The sequence below is a fragment of the Bufo gargarizans genome, chromosome 3 (assembly GCF_014858855.1).
Source record: "Bufo gargarizans isolate SCDJY-AF-19 chromosome 3, ASM1485885v1, whole genome shotgun sequence".
NCBI lineage: Eukaryota > Metazoa > Chordata > Amphibia > Anura > Bufonidae > Bufo > Bufo gargarizans.
Genome location: NC_058082.1, coordinates 451,835,027 through 451,862,898, shown reverse-complemented (window position 1 = coordinate 451,862,898; position 27,872 = coordinate 451,835,027). Strand labels below are relative to the sequence as shown.

At 43.0% G+C, this 27,872-nt stretch overlaps 2 protein-coding genes across 2 annotated transcripts in view; one reads left to right on the top strand and one right to left on the bottom strand.

Annotated features, from left to right (window-relative positions):
- The window catches only part of NME7 (NME/NM23 family member 7), a 75,220-nt gene extending 57,842 nt beyond the window's left edge, over nucleotides 1-17,378 (top strand). Inside the window, exon 7 of the mRNA XM_044283564.1 lies at nucleotides 16,818-17,378. Coding sequence (XP_044139499.1) covers nucleotides 16,818-16,850 — 33 coding nt within the window. The 3' untranslated portion in view covers nucleotides 16,851-17,378. The remainder of the gene's footprint in view (nucleotides 1-16,817) is intronic.
- Nucleotides 16,882-27,533, bottom strand: ATP1B1 (ATPase Na+/K+ transporting subunit beta 1). Its single transcript, XM_044283563.1, has 6 exons — nucleotides 27,179-27,533; nucleotides 25,093-25,221; nucleotides 20,905-21,060; nucleotides 19,868-20,052; nucleotides 19,692-19,766; nucleotides 16,882-18,247 (listed from the first exon to the last, which is right to left on the bottom strand). Exons 1-6 carry the CDS (start codon nucleotides 27,276-27,278, stop codon nucleotides 17,981-17,983), a joined length of 912 nt encoding a protein of 303 aa, XP_044139498.1. The 5' UTR covers nucleotides 27,279-27,533; the 3' UTR covers nucleotides 16,882-17,980.
- Nucleotides 27,534-27,872: the final 339 nt, after the last annotated feature.

Genomic DNA, 27,872 nt, shown 5'->3' with positions numbered 1-27,872 from the left:
TCGGCAGTCTTACCCATGATTGCGGTTTTGAGTAATGAACCAGGCTGGGAGTTTTTAAAAGCCTCAGGAATCTTTTGCAGGTGTTTAGAGTTAATTAGTTGATTCAGATGATTAGGTTAATAGCTCGTTTAGAGAACCTTTTTATGATATGCTAATTTTTTTAGATAGGAATTTTGGGTTTTCATGAGCTGTATGCCAAAATCATCAATATTAAAACAATAAAAGGCTTGAACTACTTCAGTTGGTGTGTAATGAATCTAAAATATATGAAAGTCTAATGTTTATCAGTACATTACAGAAAATAATGAACTTTATCACAATATGCTAATTTTTTTAGAAGGACCTGTGTGTATGTATGTATATATATATATATATATATATATATATATATAAATTAGTTTCTGTCTATCTGTCTGGACGTTCTTTATGCGCGACCAAACGACTGGATCGATCTTCACCAAATTTGGCACAGAGGTACATCAGGTGTCCGGGAAGGTTTTAGACCAGGTCTCAGCTCTCTAGGACTTACCGTTCCTGAGATATAAAAAAAACTGAATTTGCAAATAGAAGCCTGCAAGTCTTTCACTAATATCCCAATGTGCCATACACACGGTGCCATACACACGGTCACATGTCCCTTATCAGCCAATAGAAGCACTCAAGTCCTACTCCAGGTTGCCATAACAACTGATCACAGGTTTCAGCAGGTCGCAGGTCCTTAAAGGGGTATTCCCATTTTCAATTTTCATATTTACCTTCGTTGAGCGCGACGTTCACTTCCTGGATTCGGCTGGGCTTGATTGACGTCTTCTCCCGGCCGGGCCGCACTTGCGCAGAAGACTGAAGATTTTCTCCCGGCCGGGTTGCGCAATGTCCTGAACGCGCACGCCGCCGCGAATGGCGTGCGCGTTCGCGGTTCTGTACTATACTGGCCAGGAAGAAGTCATCATGGCACATGCACGGCGGCGTGCGCGTTCAGGACATTGCCCGGCCGGGAGAAAATCTTCAGTCTTCTGCGCAAGCGCGGCCCGGCGGGATTCGACAGGAGAGGTGGCCATAACCATTGAAGACGAAAGACAACGATCAGGTAAGAGGGGACTTATTTTCTCAAAAAGGGTGGGAATTGGGTAATTAAATGTATTTACAAAAATTATCACTGTCAAATCATTAACAGATTTAACAGTGATCATTTTGATGGGAATACCCCTTTAAATATTCGGTCATATGAGACGGCACAACTAGACTGCTACATGCATGGGGGGCAGGGACTACTATTAAATGGACGGGCACTGTGGAGGTCACTGTTAAAGGGTCAGGCACCGCAGAGGTCCCTATTAAATGGGCGGGCACTGTGGAAGTCACTGTTAAAGGGGCGGGTACTGTGGAGGTTGCTGTTAAAGGGGTGATCAACGTTAAAGGGGCAGGCATTGTGGAATTCAATGTTAAAGGGGTGGGCACTGTGAAGGTCACTGTTAAAGGAGCGGCCACAATGAAGGTCATTTTTAAAGGGGTGATCGATGTTAAAGGGGCAGGCATTGTGGAATTCACTGTTAAAGGGGTGGGCACTGTGAAGGTCACTTTTAAAGGGGTGGTCAATGTTAAAGGGACGGGCACTATGGAGGTCACTGTTAAAGGGGCAGGTACTGTGGAGTACACTGTTAAAGGGCGGGCACTGGGGAAGTCACAGTTAAAGGGGCAGGCACTGTTAAAGGGGTGGGCACTGTGGAGGTCACTGTTAAAGGGGCAGGCACTGTGGAGGTTTCTGTTTAAAGGGGTGGCACTGTGGAAGTCACTGCTAAAGGGGCAGGCACTGTGCAGGTCACTGTTAAAGGGCCAAGCACTGTGGAGGTCACTGTTAAAGGGGCGGGCACTGTGAAGGTCACTGTTAAAGGGGTGGTCAATATTAAAGGGGGCCGGCACTGTGGAGGTCACTGTTAAAGGGGCGGGCACTGTGGAGGTCACTGTTAAAGGGGTGGACACTGTGGAGGTCACTGTTAAAGGGGCAAACACTGTGGAGGTCACTGTTAAAGGGGCAGGCACAGTGGAGGTCACTGTTAAAGGGGAAAGCACTGTGGAGGTCACTGTTAAAGGGGCAGACACTGTGGAGGTCACTGTTAAAGGGGTAGCCACTGTGGAGGTCACTGTTAAAGTGGCGGGTACTGTGGGGGTCACTGTTAAAGAGGCGATCACTATGAAGGTCACTGTTAAAGGGGTGGTCAATGTTAAATGGGCGGGCCCTGTGGAGGTCACTGTTAAAGGGGCGGGTATTGTGGAAGTCACTGTTAATGGGGCGGGCACTGTGGAGGTCACTGTTAAAGGGGCGGGCACTGTGGAGGTCATTGTTAAAGGGGTGTGGTGCTGTAGAGGTCACTGTTATGGGGATACTGTCGATATCTTTTAACTACACACAGAAACATTAAATGAAATAGATTAAATATACCCGTGCAAAGCCGGGTCCTTCTGCTAGTTTTGTATAGAAATCACTATATCACAGTTCAGTGCTGCCATCTAGTGGCCTCAACTGGGATATACTAACAATGAGCCTGGAAGCCTAGTACAGGCTGCGGCTCATTTTTAGAACAGGGTGCTTTCCCCGATCTCCGCTGGGGAAAAGCGCGCCTGAAGATGAATCCCATGCTTCCGGTTTTTAACACTCTCAGATGCCGTGAGTTAGGGAAACTCATTGCTGTGAGGGGAGGTAGCATGTGGCATATTCTGGGGCCATGAGGGTGAAGAACTGTGTGTAGAGCTTTATGGGGTGTAAATCTGTGAGGGAGGGCCGGAATCGACAGAATGTAACGGTGTTGTTAGTACATTATTCCAAGATTTGGGGCCCCACTTTTGATTTTGCCCATTGCCACATTGTGTCTAAAACCAGCCCTGCCTAAGACAGGTAGCTATTATTAACAAGGGCATCTATAACAGTTAGGGTAGGTTCACATAGAGTTTTTTGGAGGAGGTTTTGAGGTAGATTTTCCTGCAGGTTTTTCAGCCAAAGCCAGAAGCGGATCCAGCAGGAAGGAGTAGTATAAATCCTTCCTTTATATTTGTGATTCTTTTGTAATCTTCTTCTGGCTTTGGCTGAAAAAGCTGAAGGAAAATTGCCTCAAAACCTCCCAAAAACTCTGTGTGAACCTACCCTAAAATGAGGCCTTAGTGACACTAGTGTCATAGCTACCATTCTAGGATGAATACTAGTAATCCCTGACAGACTGCATCATTTGTCATCATTAGCCACACACCCACCCTCTTCTCTGTACCTCATGTCTCCTCATGACCTCCATTCCTATAGAGATTCAACTGAAAATCTTATCATCTGTATTCAGGATCATAATCCCTGACAAGCATAGCAGAGAGGAGGATGAGGCAGCTCTTTAGCTCAGTGTCATGAAGTAACTTGTCCTGCAGTGTGATTAGGACAGGTTTTGTATGTACTAATAGGGAGGCGGCCATTTTATTTCTTCTAATGATTGCTCCCTAGACAAAACGAGACATTATAACTAATTAAAGGTATTTGGGAATACATATATGATAAAGTAATATTTAAGTATTTTCAATTTCTTTATCCCTTCCTGACATCCGCCATACATTGTAAGGCTCAGCGGGAAGTGCCACTGTACAGGTACAACATGCTGATGGGGCCGTTGCAGGAACTGTGCTCGCCCGATCACGGCCTGACAGAGGAGCACCTGCTGTATACGCCGCATTGGTGAATACACTGATGACGGCGCTTTAACCCTTTTGTGTGCCCTTGTCAGAGCTGTGTGGAGGGAAGAGGCTCCCTCGCCGTCCCCATCGCGTCCCTGTGCTGTGGTGACAGGGACCCAATGGCTGGAAAGGCAGCCTGATGCCTTCTACAGGCATGGGGGCTAGCCTCCGACGGAAGTCGGCAGGGGCGGATTGGGAAGCTAAAGTGGCCCTGGAAAAAAATACCTAAAATTGGCCCCATATTGTAGGAGGGTCTAAATTAACATGAGGTGGGGCAACAGAACCATAGTGCCACACAATATATTGCCCCAAAAGCTGTCCCTCTAAGTTGGCCATCAATAGAGGCCATTTTCTCTCTTCCTCTTCCAGTTGTCTCTGATTACGATATGGAGCAGGGGGCTTAGGAGGTGAGATGTAGGCCATAGTTGAATTCAGGAGGACATGTGCGGTCGCTGGCTAGGTACATGATTCTCACAAAGTTAATTACCACTGATAGCTTATTATGTACCCAGCCAGCCCAGACAGAGAGGAGGGATTGGGGCGGCCCCCTGGGCATCGGCCCACCAGGGAATTTCTATGTAAGGTCTATGACCAATCCACCCCTGGAAGCCTGTGAGACCTAGCCCCCTGGGTCTCACAGGCAGGCTGTCTGTGTATTACATGTATTGTAATGCATTGTAGAGGGGATCAGACCGCCAAAAGATACAGAAGTACAAAAAAAAAAGTTTTAAAAAGCGTGCCATGTGGCCACATATGGGATGTTCCTGTAAACTGCATAATCAGGGTAGTAAATATTGAGGGTTTTTTTTTTTGCTGTTAACCCTTTCTGCCTTACAGGAAAAAATTGATTAAAATGTAAAATTTGAAAAAAAAAGGTAATTTTGGAAATTTCGCCTCCATTTTACTTTATTTCTTGTGAAACATGTAAAGGGTTAACAACATTTGTAAAATCAGTTTTGAATAACTTGATGGGTGTAGTTTCTACAATGGGGTCATTTATGGGTGGTTTCTACTACATAAGCCCCACAAAGTCGCTGCAAAACTTTTGGAAATTTCCTTAAAAATTCTAAAATTTGCTTCTAAAAACCTAAGCCTTCTAACGTTCTAAAAAATAAAATGACATTCACAAAATGATGCCAACATAAAGTAGACATATCGTGAATGTTAATTAATAACTACCTTATGAGTATCACTATCCGTCTTAAAAGCAGAGAAATAGAAATTTAGAAATAGCAAATTTTTTAAATTTTTCTGTGAATTTAGAATTTTTTTAATAACTAAATGTAAAACTTATCGACTAAATTTACCTTTAACATGAAGTACATTGTGTCATGAGAAAACAGTCTCAGAATGGCTTGGATAAGTAAAAGCTTTCCAAAGTTATTACCACATAAAGTGACGCACAGATTTGCAAAAATAGGCTCTGTCAGAAAGGTGAAAAATGGCCTGAAGGGGTTAATTCCTGGAGAACCCCCTTTAATGATAAGGCCAGGGTATCCACTTTGGACCACTGCTAAGGTGCTTCATTCTTTTAACCAAGATTAAAAAAAGAACTAAAAAAATAAAGTATTAAAAAAGAAAATAAATTGTGCTTTACTGGGCTTGAAGAAAAAGGATCTGATAGGTTTGCTTAATGAAAAATTCCATTTATGTCTGCCTCCTATCTGTTCATACAAGTGGCCATACGCCTTAAAGAGGACCTGTCACCACTGCCAACATGTCGCATTGAGTAAACAGTTGGGTTCTACATGAAATCACAGTTCTGGAGTATCTTTTCTTCATTCCTCTGATATTCCTACTAGAATTTTTGAATAAATTGACAACTGGATGTTATCAGTTGGGGGTATGTCCTTGCATAATCTGACACTGTTCATTCAGTGCTGATAGTCTCAGACTGTGCAGTGACGAGGCCCTTTGACAAAGAGGAATTGTAACGCCCAGTCAGTAATTATAGTACATTTATAGTGGGAATAATAGAGGAACATTGCATAGTTATAAGAAAAGATGCTCCTGACTGGTTATTACCCTGGGAATGCAAGTAGTTATTTAAACAGACGTGGCAGCACAGGTGACAGGCCCTCGGCTGAACACGTCTGGCTAACACCTTTTCCTTTGGGGTCCCCCATAGACATGCATGCTCACCTGAGTTATCGCTTTGTGAAAAAGAGAATAAAAGTAGCCTTGACCCATGTTAATCATAACTGAACAAGTTACATATTATACTGCTTTCCACCATTTATGCTTTTAAAGATACAAGAAGGTTAGAGATTAGCTGGAGAAACTTTGGACATTTGAGGCTAATAACAAACCATCTGACTCATTCACTCTCATTACAGTCTTAAAGTGGAACTGTAAGCTATTGTGAAAACTAGGGATGAGCGGATTTCATATTTAGAAATTCGCTTTCGGTTCGTGTTGTGGTATTTACTGAATTGTGTTATGGATTGCATTACCACGGCCCGTAACGCAATTCCATAACGGAAAGCCTTTAGAAGCAATCTGTTATACTAAAAGTCTATGGCCAGCATAACGGATCCGTCTAGTCCTCTCCTGCACAACGGAAACCGGACGGATCCGTTATGCAGGCCATAGGCTTCTATTATGACGGAAGGGTAACCACTCCCCTCCCCTGACTGATAACACATTAAAGGGAATTTATTAGCAGTTTTAGGGTGCATTCACATGACCGTAAGTGTTTTGCGGTCCGCAAATTGCAGATCCGCAAGACACGGATACCGACCGTGCATTTTGCGGACCGCACATGGCCGGTGCTATATAGAGAATGCCTATTCTTGTCCGCAACCGCGGACAAGAATAGGACATGCTATATATTTTTTGCGGGGCCGCGGAACGGAACAACGGGTGCAAACAGCACACGATTTGCTGTCCACATCTTTTGCGACCCCATTGAAATGAATGGGTCCGCACCCGTTCCGCAAAATTGTGGATCCATTTATACGGTCGTGTGAATGCACCCTTATGCTGCTAGGTTCTGATAGCCCCAACACATGCCAATGAGTCCTTATATTTATGAGCCTCTAGCATTCTCCGCCCCCTGCCACTGATTGACATATTTTACAACTGAATTAGCAGAAAGGGGCGGAGAAAGTTAGCTCATATATTCAGGACTCTTCAGCATGCTCTGGAGGCTTGTCACCATTGCAGCCTGCTATTCGATTCCCCCGCAGGCTGATGTTTTGATCCACGCGACAGGAAGATGCAGTGGCGGATGTGCGGGCATCAGGAGCAACATGGGTGCCGGGGAGTGGGGTAGGTATAACCTGTATAAGGTGCCCGGGCATTTTAAAGAAATAAAAATGTTACGTAAGGGGGGTAAATGTGCTATACTGTAATAGAAGGCATGTAATAAAGATGTTAAAGGGGTGTTCGGGCAACAGCAGCTTCTTTATTATATGCCATCTATTACAGTACAGCACCTTATATTTACTGTACCCTTACTTAACCCCTTAAGGACCTCTGGCGGAAGTCCGGTCCCTGAACATGGCGCCCGCTCGCACGGGTTTTAAATAGCAGAGACCCGCGGCACATGTATGCGATCAGCGATAAGGCTGATCGCAGACATTTTACCTTTCAGATGCCGTGGTCAAATGTGACAACGGCATCTGATCATACTGAGATCAGGGGAGCCTGTTATATCTCTGAAATACACCGAAGCCTCAAGCAGGCTTTGGTGTCTATTTCAGGAATATGCCGATATAGGCCACTAGGTGGCAGCATTGTATTGGTATAGTGCAGGGATGCCCAACCTGCAGCCCTCCAGCTGTTGCAAAATTACAACTCCCATTATGCCTGGACAGCCTACAGCTATTAGGGAATGCTGGGAACTGTAGTTTTGCAACAGCTGGAGGGCCACAGGTTGAGCATCCCTGGTATAGCGCAAATAAAGTGTTCAATGATGGCAAAAAAAAAGTTTTCACAAAAAATAAAATAACAATTAAAGTTCAAAGTTCCTTAATATAAAAATACTTAAACAATAAAAAAAATAAACATCATAGGCTTCGCCGCCCATACAATAAAAATATAACAATATTAATGGTATACGGCAAATGGCGTAACAGGAAAAAAATGCCAAAAGTGCAATTTTTTGTCACTTCAACTACCCAATCATTTTTTTATAAAAAGTGATCAAAAAGTCACACACACTTCAAATTGGTATCACTAAAAAGAAACAGATCGTCCCACAAAAAATTAGCCCTCACACAGCCCCGTACAGATAACTACAAAGAAGTTATAGGGGTCTAATATGGTTATAAAAAACTTTTAATTTTTTCCCTCAAAGGTTTGAATTTTTTTTTTTCAGTATTAAATTATACAAGTGTGGTATCGTTGTAACCACACTAAACTGGAAAATGAAGATAACAGGTCAATTTTACCGCATAGTGTACAGTGTAAAAAAATGTTTTATATTAAATGATATATATATATATATATATATATCCACCAGTAATACCAATTTACAGTGACATGCAAATAACTACACTCCTGCTAACCATCTACTCCCCCACCACCCACTCTAGTCTGATATAATTTTTTAAGACTATACACATAGGTGTCGGTGTATCCTGCTGATACCATTCCAACTTATTGCAGCCTCCTGAACCATCCCAGTCCTTTGTTTCCCAGTAGATAAGCGTCATCAGAGGTGTCTGGAAGTAACTTATCCTCCCCTCCCCACGCCAGTAAACATGCCTTCCCAGCCGCCTGTGTGTATGTAAATGGGGGCAGTAGGGAAGATATAGATGTCGACTTAACTATCTTATCTGTGTGGCCAAATTTAGACATTAATTTACTTTTAGCTTTTTGCTTATATGGTAGTTGACGAATTTTACTCTGAGCTGTGAATTAAAAACATTACTTCAACTAGCTGAACCCCCACGAGGCTATTGTGCCATAGGCCAGCATTACTCAGATAGGGGATGCCATTTCTAAAAATACCAGAATCCTTTTGGTCTCCATTGATTTAAAGGATACCTCACCCTTGGCTGCTATTGTGGCAGATTTTCAATGTTGTGGTTATGATTAACTGTGCTTTTAAGTAGCTCACCGCAATATAGAAGAACAGAACAATTCTGATTAGAAGGCCTATTTATAGACATAGCAGAGCCTGGTGGGCATAATTGTGGTAAAACTCCTACAGGCCATCTAATGCTCATATGTTAACTGCAGTTATTGTAGTTGAGCACAGCGTAAACTGGAGTAGGCGTTATGGTGATCAGCATAGTAAATTGCTATATGCTATAAATATCCTCTGAAAGGGTGAATAATACATACACAAGAGATTTTTTAGAAGAGTTTCCACCTACTTCCTTCATTATTGTGAATTAATATCTATAAGAAACTAAGGTATAATGAAAAAGGAAAGGTGTCTTAAAAGCAGATGTGTATTCTATGAAACGTATGGGCAGCATGCTGACCAAGGGCATAATCTGCTCAAAGTTTATATGTTCTCCTCTTGTCTGTATGGATTTCCTCTGGATTCTCACATTTCAGCCTAGTGGTGTATGTATATACAGTCAGGTCCATAAATTTTGGGACATCGACACAATTCTAACATTTTTGGCTCTATACACCACCACAATGGATGTGAAATGAAATAAACAAGATGCACTTTAACTGCAGATTGTCATCTTTAATTTGAGGGTATTTACATCCAAATAAGGTGAACGGTGTAGGAATTACAACAGTTTGCATATGTGCCTCCCACTTGTTAAGGGTCCAAAAGTAATGGGACAGAATAATAATCATATATAAAACTTTCACTTTTTAATACTTTGTTGCAAATCCTTTGCAGCCAATTACAGCCTGAAGTCTGGAACGCATAGACATCACCAGACGCTGGGTTTCATCCCTGGTGATGCTCTGCCAGGCCTCTACTGCAACTGTCTTCCGTTCCTGCTTGTTTTTGGGGCATTTTCCCTTCAGTTTTGTCTTCAGCAAGTGAAATGCATGCTCAATCAGATTAAGGTCAGGTGATTGACTTAGCCGTTGCATAACATTCCACTTCTTTCCCTTAAAAAACTCTTTGGTTCCTTTTGCAGTATGCTTTGGGTCATTGTCCATCTGCACTGTGAAGCGCTGCCCAATGAGTTCTGAAGCATTTGGCTGAATATGAGCAGATAATATTGCCTGAAACACTTCAGAATTCATCCTGCTGCTTTTGTCAGCAATCACACCATCAATAAATACAAGAGGACCAGTTCCATTGGCAGCCATACATGCCCACGCCATGACACTACCACCACCGTGCTTCATTGATGAGGTGGTATGCTTAGGATCATGAGCAGTTCCTTTCCTTCTCCATACTCTTTTCTTCCCATCACTCTGGTAAAAGTTGACCTTGGTCTCATCTGGCCATTGGATGTTGTTCCAGAACTGTGAAGGCTTTTTAGATGTCGTTTGGCAAACTCTAATCTGGCCTTCCTGTTTTTGAGGCTCACCAATGGTTTACATCTTGTGGTGAACCCTCTGTATTCACTCTGGTGAAGTCTTCTCTTGATTGTTGACTTTGACACACATACACCTACCTCCTGGAGAGTGTTCTTGATGTGGCCAACTGTTGTGAAGGGTGTTTTCTTCACCAGAGAAATAATTATTCGGTCATCCACCACAGTTGTTTTCCGTGTCTTTTGGTGTTGCTGAGTTCACCGGTGCGTTCCTTCTTTTTAAGAATGTTCTAAACAGTTGTTTTGGCCATGCCTAATGTTTTTGCTATCTCTCTGATGGGTTTGTTTTTGTTTTTTCAGCCTAATGATGGCTTGCTTCACTGATAGTGACAGCTCTTTGGATCTCATCTTGAGAGTTGACAGCAACAGATTCCAAATGCAAATAGCACACTTGAAATTAACTCTGGACCGTTTATCTGCTCATTGTAATTGGGATAATGAGGGAATAACACACACCTGGCCATGGAAGAGCTGAGAAACCAATTGTCCCATTACTTTTGGCCCCTTAACAAGTGGGAGGCACATATGCAAACTGTTGTAATTCCTACACTGTTCACCTGATTTGGATGTAAATACCCTCACATTAAAGCCGACAGTCTGCAGTTAAAGCACATCTTGTTTGTTTCATTTCAAATCCATTGTGGTGGTGTACAGTGATGGCCAGTTCGCAGTGTTCGCCCGCGAACACATGCGGGCTGCAATTTTGACTCACAAGTCCGGCGATGCACAGGTAAGCCCTTACCTGTGCCGGGAGCTGGTCTGAAACAAATGCGGTCACCGGGAGCAGGCAGTTCTGAGGACAGCCAGATGAAGGCCCCAACTGCCTTTTCCCGGTGACCGCATATGATTTAAGACCGGCTCACGGCACAGGTAAGGGCTTACCTGTGCATCGCCGGACTTGTGAGTCAAGATGGCAGCCCGCATGTGTTTGTGGGCGAACACTGCGAACTGGCCATCACTGGTGGTGTATAGAGCCAAAGATGTTAGAATTGTGTCAATGTCCTAATATTTATGGACCTGACTGTATGTGTCTCAAATCAGAGACTTTCAGCAAGTGGCATGTTAATACAAGGCACTTACTAATGTATTGTTATTATCCATATTGCTTCCTTTGCTGGTTGGATTACTTTTTCTATCACATTATACACTGCTCGTTTCCTTGGTTACGACCACCCTGCAATCCAGCAGCAGGGGCGGCACTTGCACAATATAGAGAAAAGCACTAGCCTATGCGAGCTCCCATGGTCCTGGCCACCAGAGAGGCTGGCACTTTTAGCTATAGTGGGCAAGTACAGCCACCGCTGATGGATTTAAGGGTGGTCGTAACCATGGAAACGAGCAGTGTATAATGTGATGGAAAAATGAATCCAACCGATGAAGGAAGCAATATGGCCAATCACAATACGTTAGTAAATGCCTTGTATTAACTTTCTATGCATAATAAATGCTATTTGCTGAAGTGACAAAACCCCTTTAAGCTGATAATACACATTAGATGTATGCTGGCCGGATCTGCTGATTTCGGCAGGACTGACCTACTATCTGATGTGTATGGAAACCTCACGACTCTTCCCTTGATGGCAGATTGGATTTCAGCATACGCAAATCTATTTTCTCGGAGAGGTGTTTGACATCTACTTTCTCATTCACATGCATGCTTGGATGAGCTGAGCATGCATATATACAGGAGGAGTGGATTGGGAGAGATAGTTCTACCTTTCAGACCTTCACTACAAGCAGTCATTTGAGGACTATTATTTTTATATTTACACAAAATCATTTATCCATTGTGAACAATTGACATGAGTCTAGGGCTACGTGGCGACATGGCGGTAATCGCGCAAAATAAGATCACAGCGTTGCGCTACTATATCACACCTAAAAATAGTGAATGTGTTTCTATTAATTAATAAGGTCACACAGACATCCATGATTACATGCGGCTGGCAGCGCGACATTTGCGATCTGAATGTTGCTGTGTAGCCCTCCCCTCAAAGTTCTGCATTACAAAAATAGAAAGCATGCTATATCTTGTTATAGAATTAGTATCTTGATATAGAGTGACCATAAACAACGTACCACGTTCACAAAAAGCGCCACTATGTGGTCATAAAAGAGTTGTGTAAGAAGATGATCCCATGTTTACTTTTGTAAAACATTTGGATTGAATATACAGTAGGGCTAAAGACAGGTTAATAACGTACAGCATCTTCGAGGTGGACTTAAAGGCTATGTACACTTTTGGGTCAGTTTAATTTATGATTGTATTTTGCATTGGGTTTATTAAAAATATTGAGCCATAGGGTCACAAAGGGTTAACTGTTTTTCTAGTTGTGTGAATCTACTTTTTACTTTCACCAGTCATCTAATAAATCTTATCTCTAAATTACTAAAATGTCATAAACAATAATTTAAACCACATTCTTATCAGTAAGATTTGAGCTATAATAAGTGTTTATAAGGTTAGAGGTAAGGAGCCTGTCACCTGAGCTGCCTGATGGAACAGAGTGAAAATTCAGATCCTGCTATTAGATAAATTCAAGGCTGCACAAAGACAGTGGTTCAATATTTTTTTTAAAAAAATAAAGACCAAGTTAAATAATTATTTTAGCTCAAAATGAGTACAATTAAATACTTTTAAAAATGTACCCCCCAAAGGTGTACATACCCTTTAAAACTATTAAAAGAATGAGAAGCACATGAAGTAATAAAGAGCTGAATTGAAAGCAAGAGCAATTAGATTGTATAGCAGTGTCGCAGTACAGTGCGCTCACCCTAATATACACTCAAATCTGATACAGAACTGCATTAAAAGGGTTTATATCCCCGTTTTCACACAGAGAGACCCTTTTTCTGGAGATTCATTGACTTGCCAGGCTCTCCATGGGTAAAGCTAGATGGAGGCTTCCGCCTAGCAATGAACCCGGTGATGTCACCGTCACTAATGGGCGGGCTTAAGCTCTGCCCTAGCCTGTAAAACAGCTAGGGCAAAGCTGGAGCCCGCCCATCAGTGCCAGTGATGTCACCAGGAACACTGGTAGCCAGAGGCCTCCACCTAGCAGTGTGAAAATATAAACAAACAGCCCTTGCCCTGTGCTATCGCACAGGGCAAGGGAGAGCATCGGAGCATGAAGTGCTTATATCAGAGGGTTTATCTGGGTGAAAATGGGGATATGTCCAAGTTCAGCTCTGAACCCGGACAACCCCTTTAATATATAATAATCATTTGTGTATTGGTGTGTCTCATGTTGTATGAAGGAGTTGTCTGATTTTGACATCCACATTTTAGTCCATATTTCCATACTGATGGTCTCCATTTGTACATAGTCTGTCTGACAGTGGATTAGGGGAGTCCAAACTCTTTAGAGATGATTTTGTAACCTTTTTGAGCATCAACAACTCAGAAAGCTTTTTTGTTTATATTATGATAAACTTCCTCAAATATGTATTATGAACCTTAGACTTTGAAAGTTTCCGGTTCTTTAAATAGAATAGATCAACCACTCACACCTGATTATCATTCCATTAACTGAAAACACCTGACTAATTCCACCTTCCAATTATCTGCTAATCCTAAAGGTTTACCACTCACAGACATGATATTGGATAATTTTCCTCGCCTCCACTAACAAGCAGGGAGTTGTTGGGAAGGAACGCTTCCTTCCCGGCAATTATATGCTTGATGATTGCATGTAAATGCAGCATAATTTACATTGCTTATTTGATTTATCTAAACTAAAGACATAGTAACGGGTTGTGACATTTGCAGAGATTTACACATGCCCATTTCAGCACAGCACCATCTATAAATACAGGTGAAACTCAAAAAATTTGAATATTGTACAAAGTTAATTTATTTCAGTAATGCAACTTAAAAGGTGAAACTAAATATATATATATATATATATATATATATATATATATATAAGATTTATTACATGCAGGATAACAAGCCGAACTGGATGGACAAATGTCTTTTTTCAGCCTTATGTACTATGTAAAGTGAGATATTTCAAGCCTGTATTTGTTATAATTTGGATGATTGTGACTTTATGGCTTATAGCTTTTGAAACCCCAATCTCAGGTACCCTTTGCTCAGGGGGTATGGATTAATTAGCTGACTAGAGTGTGACAGTTTGAGCCTAGAATATTGAACCTTTTCAGAAATTTCAAATTTTAAGTTGCATTACTGAAATCAATGAACTTTTTGCACGATATTCACATTTTTCGAGTTTCACCTGTACATCTAAATGAGGTTCTGTTATTCCCCATTTACATGCTCCAAAAAACAAAAAAATCTATTTAAAATAAAGGGTGTAATGCAGATTTTATAATCCACAGCATGTTCAATATTTCCTCAAATTCTGCACTAAAAATGCACCTATGAGCTTTACTGCAAATGTGCAGAAGAAAACCTACAGATTTTCAGCAACATCATAACCGTGAAAGGGACAGAGTTGTAGAATATAGCAATTTTACCTTACTTAGGGCTCTTTCACACTTGCGTTCTTGTCTTCCGGCATAGAGTTCCGTCGTCGGGGCTCTATGCCGGAAGAATCCTGATCAGTTTTATCCTAATGCATTCTGAATGGAGAGAAATCCGTTCAGGATGTCTTCAGTTCCGGACCGGAACGTTTTTTGCCGGAGAAAATACCGCAGCATGGTGCGCTTTTTGCTCCGGCCAAAAATCCTGAAGACTTGCCGCAAGGCCGGATCCGGAATTAGTGCCCTTTGAAAGGCATTGATCCGGATCCGGCCTTAAGCTAAACGTTGTTTCGGCGCATTGCCGGATTCGACGTTTAGCTTTTTCTGAATGGTTACCATGGCTGCCGGGACGCTAAAGTCCTGGCAGCCATGGTAAAGTGTAGTGGGGAGCAGCATACTTTTTCTTTTTTTCTTTCAAATGTACACAGTCATGTATTACAAAATTACTAAATACATTTAAAAAAAAAACATTTTTCCCCATCTAAATTACTTTTGCTTCACAAAAAATACAGAAAAGCAGAGAAAAGCCATTTACTCCCCACCCTCTTGGGAGTATCTACAAGGCAATTTCTTTCCATAATCTCTTTTCAGAAACTTGTATATCTTTTTCCCCCCCCTTTTTCTCTCTTTCCCCTTCTCTTTTTACTCCTTGTTACCCCCCGATTTCACCTGACTGGCGTTCTCATATCTCTGCACCCGCTCACATAAGTTTTTCCACTCTGCAACACTTGGCGGACTGTCCGCTCCCCATCCTCTAGCCAGCACAACCCGTGCCAGCATTAACCCTTTTTCCCATTTCCTTTCACTTTCTTTATCCACCCCCATTCTTCTAGTATCCCCCAACACTGCTATACTGATCTCCAGTGGGGCAGATTCCCCCGTCGCTCTCCTAAGGTCCTGAAAAACTTGGGTCCAATACCCCTGCACAATAGGGCAGTACCAAATCAGATGTACAAAATCGGGCGCATGGGGCGCTCTGACGTCATTCTGGAGTGCCCCGGGAGCCGCACGGACTGTAAGTATACTGCTCCCCCGCTCCTACTATGGCAACCAGGACTTTAATAGCGTCCTGGCTGCCATAGTAACACTGAAAGCATTTTGAAGACGAATCAGTCTTCAAATGCTTTCAGTACACTTGCGTTTTTCCGGATCCGGCGTGTAATTCCGGCAAGTGGAGTACACGCCGGATCCGGACAACGCAAGTGTGAAAGAGGCCTTAGGAGAAAATATTCACAGAAATGAGTTAACAATGGGGAGATTTACTGTCCAATATGTAGACAGTGCAAACTTACTAAGAGCTCATGCACACGAACGTATGCATTTTGGGGTCCGCAAAAAATATGGATGACCTCCGTGTGCATTCTGTATTTTGCAGAACGGAACAGCTGGCCCCTAATAGAACAGTACCATCCTTGTCCATAATGGGGACAAAGGACATTTCTATTTTTTGTGTGGACCCATTGAAGTGAATGGTACCGGAAAAAATAAATAAAAAATTGTGCGCATGAGCCCCAAGACAGACATATCGGAAGCGTTGATTATGCCTTCAAGACCACCTTTGTGCATATACCACATTAAAAAGGACAGCTGTCAGCAGATCTGTACCTATGACACTGGCTGACCTGTTACATGTGCACTTGGCAGCTGAAGGCAGCTGTGTTGGTCCCATGTTTATATGTGCCCGCATTGCTGAGAATACCGTTTTAATATATGCACGTGAGCCTCAGGTGCAGAGACAGTGGAGCCTCTAGGTGTAACAGTAACACCCCCGTTGCTCCTAGAGGCTCATTTAGATATATTAAAACTTCATTTATCTCAGCAAGGTGGGCACATATGAACATGGGACTAACACAGCTGCCAAGTACACACACACACACACACAACAGGTCAGCCAGTGTCATAGGTACAAATCTGCTGACAGATGCCCTTTAAGTGTATCTAAATCACAGATGATGGTCTTCTCAGGACCATATCTATTAGCTGGATGTGTTTGTTATGTTAGTCCATTGAATTCAATGTATGCTGTGCAGTTTTACTTTTTGTCTTAAATGACAAACGTGGATGTGTCAGCAACAACTTATCATCGGGCGAGGTCTGGAAACCTGGTGTCCACCTCACAGTTGGAGGAGCTGCAGTACTAATTGTAGATTTTTTTTTTAGGTGCAATATTTCTTCAAGATTCTCGACAGCTGAAGTGCCACCAAAAGAAAGACAGAAGCAGGAATTGGGTTATTTACTTTATTGTCTGATGTTTTGACTGAAAGAGCACTGTACTCCTTGCAAATATTACATATGTTCCAACAAATGTGCGCACAGTAGACATGTAATACATCCTATGGGATACTGCGTTGCATTTTTTTTTAAACTTCTTTTAAAATAAATCTTTATTTTTCAACACGTGACTTTGGTTTATTTCATACATTACTTTTTCTTGAAGAAAAATAAAAATTGTACAACTGCATAAATATAAAATTCTTCCACCATGAAAATGGTTAAAACATTTGTAAAGAAACAGCACCAAAATGTGATGCTTCCTGAAAAAAAATTAAAAAAAAAAAATATATATATATAATGCAAAACAATTAGCCCTATTCCTGGCAAAATTGACAGTCAGACCCAGGCTTCAACACACCTTCATAAACATACATAAGAAATAAGGGGGAGGGCTTAAAAAAAAAAAAAGCATTAAATACAAAGCACAGCACAACCCATCACCTGTTGTGTAAAGTGAAGCTAAAGAGAGAAAGAAAACAAACAAAAAAACAAAAAACATCCCCCTCTTACAAAGAAATCTAAATCAATGACACATGAAAGGCTTTATGGAGTGCTATGAAATATTCTCAATGGTTGGCCATCCCACTACCATGCCAGTTTTATTCCCAATACAGAGTATTTACACCTTGGACTAAAAGCTTGCTCACAAAAAAAAAAAAAAAAAAAAAAAAACACATGGCTTGGCGGAAAGTGTAGCGTCTGCACATCTGCTACTGTATAATACACACAAATAAGATAAAATACACAATGTAGCAACATTCTGGGGCCAAAAACATTGCTCACTACATTTTGATTATGGAATCATATTTTACAGCATAACGGGCATCTCCCAAGGTTCAAGTCATTTATTAGTTTCTCTCATTTACAGTAAAATAAATACTTGTTGCTATTGCTACACCTTGATTTTACATTCTAACCCTAGTAAATGCAGAAAGCTAGTGTAAAGCATATATATTTAGTGAAGGTCCCATACATGACAGTTTGTTCAAGACTAAAAGTTTTTTTTCTTTTTAAATTTTAGATTATGGTATTACAGTCAGCGCCTACGATCAGCTTTTTTTAATGTCAACCTTTATATCGAAGCGTCCCCGAAAACGGTCTTTCTCGCTCAGCAGTAGGTTTTCGCCGTATGCCCTGCACTCGATACGAACTTCCGTGTCCAGGCTAATGTTTGTCAATTGCACAGCAATAAGGGGTTGTAGATACTTGGGTTGTAGCAGCTTTCCATAGTAAGGATAGTAGTTCAAGGGGAATCCAGGGTATCCGCCCATGCCGTAATACTGAATGTCAAAAATGTTGTCTGTATCCTCGGGTCTCTGTAAATAAAATTGCATCATCACATTGAATGAAATTGCTGCATTGTATCACCCATCCTAGTGGTGATTCTGATGTATAAAAAGGAGGGCATTTCTCTTTCCATTTGCACAAAAAAAAATAAAAAAAACTTTTTTTTATTTATTTTTTAACACTGCTAACCACACCCTCTTAAAAAAGTGGCAGGAGCAATGTTAATTTATGAAGATTTTTATTTATTTTTTTAAAGGGAACCTGTCACCGGGATTGTGTATAGAGCTGAGGACATGGGTTGCTAGATGGCCGCTAGCACATCCGCAATATCTAAAATGGCAGATTTGCATTTTTTTTTTTTTTTTTTTTAGTTGCTTCTAGATTACAGGCTATAGCCACTAGAGAGGGGTCGTTGATCCAGGGAGTTATTCTGATTGCCTGATTGGAGTCAGGAAGGAATTTTTTTTCAACCTTAAGTGGGGGGGAGAAAAAATATCGGCTTCTACCTCACAGGTTTTTTTTTTTGCCTTCCTCTGGATCAACATGCAGGATAACAGGCCGAACTGGATGGACAGTTCAGCCTTATATACCATGTTACTATATTACTTCTTCTCTCACAATAAATTAGATAAAAGAAAAAATTATAAAAATCACTGTTTTGAAAGGGTTAATAATACAAGTGTTCTGCATGCGTGACCAACACTTCTATGCAACTGCAAGAGATAGCCAAGTGCTGAACTCTGTAGTCCCATAGAGGTCAGTTGGGAACACTCATGCGCAGCACTACTCCATTCACACGGGGCAGGGGGGGGGGGGGGTTCAGAGACCCCATTGTTCTGATCAGTGGGGATCCCAATAATTATACATGCATCTCCTAGGCTGTGGATAGGTAATAGATGTTAAAGGGGTTTTCTACTTATCAGTATCTGATCGGTGGGGGTCCGACACTTAGGTCCCCCGCCGATCAGCTGTTTGCTAGACCAATTAAATCACGTTCATTGGTCACATGGCTGCCTAGGAGCAGCTAAGCCCCATTCAAGTGAATAGGGCAGAGTGCAACGCCAAGCAGAGTCACTATACAACGTACGGCGCTCTGCTTGGTAAGCTGCGAGAAGGCAGTGGCACTCATAGGAGCACAGGTGGCTCCTCAAAGCAGCTGATCGGTGGGGGTTGCAGTTATTGTATCAGATACCGATGACCTATCCAGAGGATGGAGAATCAGTTAAAAAATAAAAATAAAATCCTGGCAAACCCTTTAATCCAAATCTTTGTACCATGCTAAACCTTACAGGAGTAAACTGTTACTGCTTTTACACACTAATGCCACAAGTTTACATCTGACCAGGGCAACATCTGCCTGTAGACGGTGTGTTCACCCAGTGTCAGTCTGAATACTTTCAGTCCATGTTTTGCTATACCGATGATAACTATCTGCATGTATTAGTATACGAGGGAAATGTCAGCGGTTCTTACCCTTCCTGTACAGTAGAGAGGAATGATATTTTCAGTCAGATTGGCAACGGCAACAGGAACATCTTGATTTGTAGGCTGTGACAACAAAATGAAAGTTTTGGTGAATTTTTACCCGTGTCACATTCTTAAAAGTAAAGGTTTCTACAGTACACTGGCCTAACCTGTAGGACTCTTACCTTTGGTTTAAATCCTACGATCCTGTTAAGTTTCACAATCAGACAGGGCTTGCCTTCGCTAAAGCCAAAGGTTGTATCATTCAAACCAGAGCATTTTCCAAGCCATTCCCTCTTAAATTGACAGGATCTCTTTGCGCCATTATCTGGACTGATTGACCCACGGTCAATGTAGCCTTTAGGTTTATCTGAAATGTGATTAGAAAAGTGTTTGAACTAGAGATACAAACATTACCTCGCTTAGTTTAACTGCTCGCACTGAATGGCCTGAGAATTCATGCAAGAATACATACTTAACATGGTTATTCATACGAGATGGAAGCTGGAGGACCCTTTGTTCCTGTGCGGGATAAGCTTACCAGCAGTGGCCATTTGTCCTTCTCCCCATTAAGAACATATGCACATCTGGCCAAATTAAACATACATGTACGTAGGGGAGTCTGCCGAGTAAGCCGTCAGCTAGGTAAGGTGTGTGACCACCTTACGTAGCAGATATGACAGCTTAAAGGGGTAGTCCCACCTGGAACATTTCTGCCACATCAATAGGATACATTAAAGTGTTAGGAATGAGTTAACCTCTGGGACCCACTAATAGCTCTATGACAGGGCCCCAAAGTGAATGGACAGCACATCGTGTATGCTCGGGGTCCTCTGCATTCAGCACTATGGGGCTTCCCAAAAAAGAAAAAGAAAATTGCGGAACCAGCAGTCAGCTATTTTCAGAAGTGCTATAGCAATGAACGTCAGGGGTCTGTGTATGTGCAGCTTGCTCTCCACTCATTCCTGGAAATAATAGCGGGTCCCAGAGGTGGAACCCGCACTCAACTAACATTTCTGGCATATCCTATTGATATGCCATAAGTAACCCAAACAGGAATGTCCCTTTCACATTCCAAACAGTCTTGCTTTTCTTGGAATTATTAAAAGCCTGAATGCCTCCAGCTACCTCTATCTAAGCTGATGTAGACGATAGGCTGGCTGCAATAGTTTAATATCATACAATTGATTCTATAACTGGAATCAGAGTTCTTAATACTCACCACCGCAATCTTCAAAAACCGCCAAGTCTCCTTGTTGGCTGGAGTTATACTGATTTAATAACTTAGTAATGCTAGCCACATAGTCTTCATATGTAGATGGGTCATTCAGTGTAAAGGACATTTCTGCCTTCACAGCTCTGGGTACTTGGGTCAATCCTGGAATATCAAAGAAACTCTATTCAGACCATACTACAATGTTGTATAGACATCCCTAATCCAAATTACACTGCAGAACGTGCTAGAATACCCATGGTCACTTGAACAAGTACACCTTCGAAAACCTGATATGACAGTTCCTCAAGGCCTTCACCGGATCTCCGTTTTCTTTACGCCTATAACGCGTTTTTCTTTTTGTCACACAAGTATGTAACACTACATTGACATAATGGGAACACAAAACCTGTATTCACCAGACTAGGTAACATTTACAGTCTCCAGCTGGTTAGATTTGGTGGTATTTTAGAGATCTACGGTGGGATGGTTTGCACTCTTCTTGTATTACGTTACATGCCTGGCTGTTTAGATGGTTGCATCAGGTACATTATATACAGTATGTATACATGTATCTGTGAACAACCCTCCTCTTTTCTTGTAGGTCTCAAGAAACTAATCAAAGATCCTCTAAACAGTTGTAAGGCATCCATGTTGGCAGTATATATTATGTGTTTGTGCCAATGTTCCCAAGCAAATTCCTACTGAACAAAGGCTAATACAGACCATAAGGCCACATGCACATGACCAAGTACAGTTTGAGGAACATGGGACGTATCATATCAATAATACAGTCTGTTCAGGTCAGAGGAGCAACCATCAGTCTGGAAGAAGTGGCTGACACAGGCACATATGGCCTAAGGCCTCTTGCAAACGACTATGGCTTTTTGAGTATTTTGCAGTCCACAAAAACCGGATCCGCAAAAAAATAAAAAAATTAAGAAAAATAGATGACGTCCATGCGAATGTTTTTTTGGGGCGAAAAACGAACAGCTGTCTATTATGTGGACAATAATAGGACATGTTCTATCTTTGAATGGAACAGAAATATGGAAGGCATACGGAGTACCTTCAGGTTTTTTTGTGGATCCATTGAAACTGTTCTGTATATGGTACGAAAAAAAAAAAAAAAATATATATATAATTTGTGTGCAAGAGGCCCAATGTTGTCGTTCCTACAGCGTCTCTCCTCCTGTACAGAATATCAGAACTTCAAGCACCACCACCTGCTTTTGCTGGCTTTGTTTCAGCTTGTGCCCTTGGCACCTTACGCGCCTCCATAATTTAATTTACATTACTACAGGGAAGCAGGAACAGCTGAACAGAAAGGGTGTAGGTCCCCAAAAATCAAGAATTTTGCATATAAGCAAACTGTAGCTGGACAAGGAAGCTACCCCCCACAAGTTGCACCTCAATCAACAAAAGTCTTCTATTGGTGTCTGAGCCCAAACTGGTGACCTGACAAAAGCACCAGATCTGTCTGAAGTCGTCCACCAGGTTGAATTTTGCTTAATCAGATAAACCTGCAGCTCAGTAATATAGCATCCATCCATCATATGATCACTCTATATGAGCAGAAGCGATCTACTGAGAGAAGAGCAAAGACATAAATATCATTTCTTACCAATCTCCTGCAAATTTGTTTGCGCAATACAGGCAATGAAGCAGCCTATAGTCTGCCTAAACCTCAGACACAGGCTGTTTGAGAACAATCTATGTCAGCAGAAGGTCATAGGGAATTCCCAACAACCATCCATGGAGGAGATGCATCGTAGGGCAAGTTCACATCACCGTTTAGCTTTCCGTTCTTCTGATCCATCAGAACAGAAAAAGAAAAACTCCAAAACAAAAACAGATCCTTTATTTTGACCATCAGTTATGATCAGTTAGATTCAGTTTCCACTTCAAAAAAAATACTGATCAGTTTTCTTGAGCATCAGTTATGATCAGTTCCATCAGAGATCAATTAGGCTAGCTTTACATCTGTGCACTTCATTCTGGCGGGCTGTGCCATCTGCTGGAATGAACCGGCTCCGGCGCTGCCGGATGTCAACGGACTGTCTGCTGGCCCCATTAAATGTCTGGCAGACAAGCGGAGAACCCGTCTGCAGTTTGTGTCCGGACTATCCTCTGCTTGCCTACCGGAACACGTCTAGCGCAGATGTGAAGGTAGCCTTATTTGTTTACAAGAGGAAGAAGGCCTGAAACTGACGCAAGCTGATCATAACTGATGCTCCAAATAAGTGCTCACTCCCACGACCATATGGGCCTTGTGCCCGTGTTGTGGACCGCAAATAGCGGGTCCACGATACACGGGCACCAGCCGTGTGAACTCCGTGCTGCAGTTGCGGATCCATTGATTTGAATGGGTCTGCGATTGCAAAAAAAAATAAAAATACAGCAAAAGATATGACATGTCCTATATTTTGTGGAGCAGAGACATGGATCAGAAGCCTGTGGAAGCACATCCGTGGACCTCTCTATTGCAGTGCGGGGGCACAAACCCAAGAGGATATGTCCTATGTTTTGCAGATCGCGGACCCATTCAAGCTGAATGAATGCTCCACTCAAAAAGATGCTGGGGGTGGGTCCCCCTTTTGTAAGCACTAAGGATCCCAGCTCAGATACCCACCAATGCCAGGTTGTTAAAATCCATAGGACTACTTAAAGCCCTAATCTATAAATCTCCAGATAAAGTAAATGGATGGATGAGGGATTTGCCATGTAGAGGCTTTTTCCTCTAGGGACAAAAAAATAAAAAATAAATAAAAGAAAAGAAAATACAAAAAATAAAAAACCCCAAGCATGAATCATTAACCACGACAAAAAGTCAAGGTCATCTCTACAGGGGAAGTAGCCGTGATCACTCCTCCTATGTAACACAGGCGTCAGCATGGTGTACAGAAAAAAGCAGAAATGCACTTCCCTTTTTGGGTATGGAGGCCGCACGTTGTGCAGTGTGCTCACTTTAGATAAGGCAAGTAACTGCTTACACAGTGTTTCCAGGCAATTCACCATATTCCTGTCATCATGAGATCCCAGATCTGACAACGGCTGCAGTCAGACACTACAAGGTCCAGGGAAACGCATGCCATCGGGCCCAGCTGCTGAATTATTTAGTATTTGCATATGTGATGCTGCCTATTGTGAGAAGGGACAATCGCCTCCGCTGTCACAGGGAAGGGAATCCTAATCCTATTCCCCATACATAAAACTGAAGCCTCTCCATTTCATCTTATGGATAGAAATCATAGAAAAATACGGCATGGCATGAAAGGGCGGCAGCTGTTTAGCTGCTGTAGGACTACAAGTCTCAGCATAGGTTGTGCTACACACAACCATTCTTTCAGATCCCTTCTAATTGCTGTACAGCCTCATTCACACATCCGTGTCCTAAAGCCGTGAGCAGATGGTCAGGGTGTCCGTTTTTTTGCTGTCAGTGTTTCACTGAACAGCTGAAAAATAATTTTCAAAGCATCTCTTCTTAATGATCCGTGAAAGACAGATGGTATCCGTGGTTTTCCATGGACCCACAGACTATAATGGGAGCGAGGGATCAGTGAACACGGACAAAATAGAACATGCATCCGTGCAAAAAACACGGACCCACGTACCTTGCTAAAACACTGATGTGTGAATACACATTAAAATTAATGGGGATGCGTGCCGTCCGTGGAGAACACCGACGTGTGAATGAGGCTTGAGAATTAGCTGGCTGTATAATGGAGATGAGACTGTAACTCAATATCCCTGCCTAATCCCATTAGAGATTAACAGAAACTGCTATTATTTACAGCCGGATAACATTTCAGTCTAACTTAATGATAATGCTGCAAATGATATAAATTGCACTGGGGGTGTATATGGCGCTGCAGTTGCTTAACCTTCACGTGAGGGACAGCGTTCCCAGCACGCCTCCGACTCTTCATAAAAGGTTGCTGGAAACCTTTCAAAATGAAATGCAAAATAACATATCCTCAGATGTAGCAGAGCTGGATTATTTAACATCATAACGGATCGAGTTCAGAATGGTCCCATGTAAAACCCCATCTACACAACTTGACAGACTGGGCTCAATATGTGAATGTAGATGCAGCCTCCAGCACTGAACCTGTAGTACTGGAGCATTTATAGGAGGAATAAAAAAAGGGGAAAAAATAAAAAAAAACTGCCTTTGTCTTTACAAGAACACATTACCTGGGGGTGCGACGCGATCCTGATACTTTGGTTCATATACACTGAGGGTCAACAGAAGCACTTGGATGGTCCCAATAAATATACCAGCTAGACAGCCGTAGAAAACCAGATAGAAGAGGAGGATTTTAACTGAAAAACAAACGGTGAAAACAATTATATATATATAAAAATAAAAATCAAATAAATCCTATGTTAATATCCAAAACAGAAATAAAGGGGACACAGAAGTGGTCAACACAATGGCCCAGATTAGATCGCCTTCCTGTTATCCAGGGCAAGTCCATTTGTGACCCCAAGTGGATCTGGCACTTGAGAGGCAGACGGCCTCAGCTCTGGTAATTAAAAGCTCAGTGTGCAGCCAGAAGCCCGGATCCAGTGGGGCCTAGCCACGTTCTGCTTGTGCGTCAGGAAGAGGCACCTTCATAGTTAACAGCCGTTTCCAGGCAGCATTGAGCAAGTGTCGGTGACGTCAGGGAGATTTAGAAATTTTTTCCACAGCTCAGCCATAGGAGAGAGGAAAAAAGAAAAAAGAAAAAAAAAAAAAAAACATTGCTGCTATGCAAACACACTGCGGCCGGGCGTCAGGCTCCGCGTCTACACGCTTTGTCTATGTAAACATATAGCACACACACATCCAATACAACAACTCAAAAATCAGGTCCTGGTGTGGCATGTGAGGAACATATCGCTGCCAGTCTATAGCCTCACCAATACATTCCTAGTAGAGCCCGTTACCCAGCTTTCCTAGAGGCCTCACATGCTCCAGGCGCCAACGTTCAGGAAAGCTGGATGAGGACGCCTGGAGACGTTGTAATGGTGGCCGTGTTTGTTGACACCCTGACAGCTGAGGACAACCATCTGAGACGTTCAAGAAGCCAAACTAATCCTACGTTATGCGAATACACCAGCAATGTCACCGCCTATAGGCAGAGGCCATTAATCAGTGTGACATGTATGCCACCACAGTCTGCCCGGAGACACCCCGGTTTGCTCCTTCCAAGAAGTCCTTGAGTCGTCCTCTTCTGCTGGGGTGGCACATTGCTAGTCAGCTGGGTGACAGCCAACATATACTCAGCTTTTCTAGGGTCATGTACCAATCACCCAATTACCAGGAAGACCTGCTATTCAGGAGTCTGGGTGACCGCCCCTACAGGAGCCGTAGTGATGGGTACACAGCTTTGCCAGTAAAAAAAATACATTTGAGAAAGAAGAGGACGACTGAAGGACCTGTGGTGGTCTTTTAGTCCCTGCCGCATCCATCACGTGACTAGCCATCCATTGTCACCCTGTGCTTTATAACAAGACATCTTTTGTAACAAGCAACAATATAATAATAATAACTCATCGGCAATATAATCATCAACATAATATTCCCAAAGATGCCCACGGTCACCATCCTGCTGGCATGTTAATCCAGTCCTCGGTGGTGGCGACGCCTTTCACCAAGACCAGTCACGGGCAATCAATAGGCAGCAGAGGCTCCAAGAAATGGCTGCTCTATTGGAAGGCCTAACTCAGGTCCTGGGAAGGTCGTCTCCTAGCAACCGGCGGTAATTAACCTGTTTACTCCTGACCCTTCTTCTCCCTTCCCTCCTGTGTCACCAGAGATGCCCAGTCTCCATATACCAATGGGCATCCCCCGCGCCGCCAACCTGTCACCTTGACTAACCTTGAGCGCTGATGCAGAATTAACCCCTTCCTGAGCGATGCAGCACCCCACAGAGGTTCAATAGCTGGTGTCCTTCCACTCATCCCTTCCCCTCCCCCTCTACTATCTGCCTGCTGCGTATTTTCCATTGCAAGGCAACAACTGCAATGAGCCCCCCCCCCCCTGGTGCTGGTGTAGTGGGTGACGATGACAAGGGTTTCCCCTCCCTCTCCTCTTATAGATTGGCTCCATCGCTGTCCTTCAAAATGACCTTTTCCCCCAAAAAGAAACCCCCAGAACAAGTGGCACAAGGATGTGATGGCAGAGAAGAGGAGGACACAGGGACAGCATTACCCAGCGGCCATGACGGCATCCTCCAGCCCTAGGGGCGCCTAACCTTGCCGCATACCCGGGGGGCACCGCCGCAGTGATACTTACACCAGCTGCTGCCCGTCCTGCCTATGAACTCCTTCTTCTCGGAGTCCCAGATAAATTTCTTCCAGCTGCCATCGTTCTCCTTCTTTTTATCTCTGGCCATGGCTTCTTCTTCTTCTTCCTTTTTGCGGCTGTCTCTAGCTTAGATACGCGCGCGCTTAGATACACTCCCGATGCTGGAGACGATAGGAAAAGGTTGTGCTGCTCCCGGGTTCAGTTTAAGGCTTGCGTGGTACGAGGCGGCGGTGGCACGGCTGGCACTGGGGAGGGTAAGGCAGCAATGAGGGGGGAGTTTCAATGACAATGGCTGCCGGTGAGAGCACGGGAGGAACTTGGACCCGGCGAGGTCTTGTGTTCTCCACACCTCCTGTTATATCTACCTTCCTGTGTGGGGAGGCGGGCTCTCCTCTCGTCACGACCAATGCCATCGTAAGGGGGTAGGGGGAGGGGAGGCGCTGTGCAGCCGCAGAGAGAGTACACGGCGGTGGCGCCGAGCGCTGCCCCTCCCCGTGAGGAGAGAGAAGGGGGGAGAGGGAGAGACCCCCCTCTACTACAAGGTGCTCGCAACACTACTCCGGCAGACAATAGGTTAATAGCGTGAGGACACCACAGGGCTGGGAGGCAACGGGTTAATATAGGCCGCTAGTGGCAGCGGGCTCCTCTGGCATGGCGGGCGGCATTAGACGTGTAGGAAGAT

Excerpts from the sequence above, each read along its gene's own strand:
- ATP1B1 (XM_044283563.1), bottom strand. The coding sequence starts at position 27,278 with ATGGCCAGAGATAAAAAGAAGGAGAACGATGGCAGCTGGAAGAAATTT. Across the intron at positions 20,053-20,904 it reads GGTTTTTGAAGATTGCGGTG|ATAAACCTAAAGGCTACATT; the intron begins GTGAGTATTAAG and ends ATCACATTTCAG. Across the intron at positions 18,248-19,691 it reads CTCTCTACTGTACAGGAAGG|AGACCCGAGGATACAGACAA; the intron begins GTAAGAACCGCT and ends TTTTATTTACAG.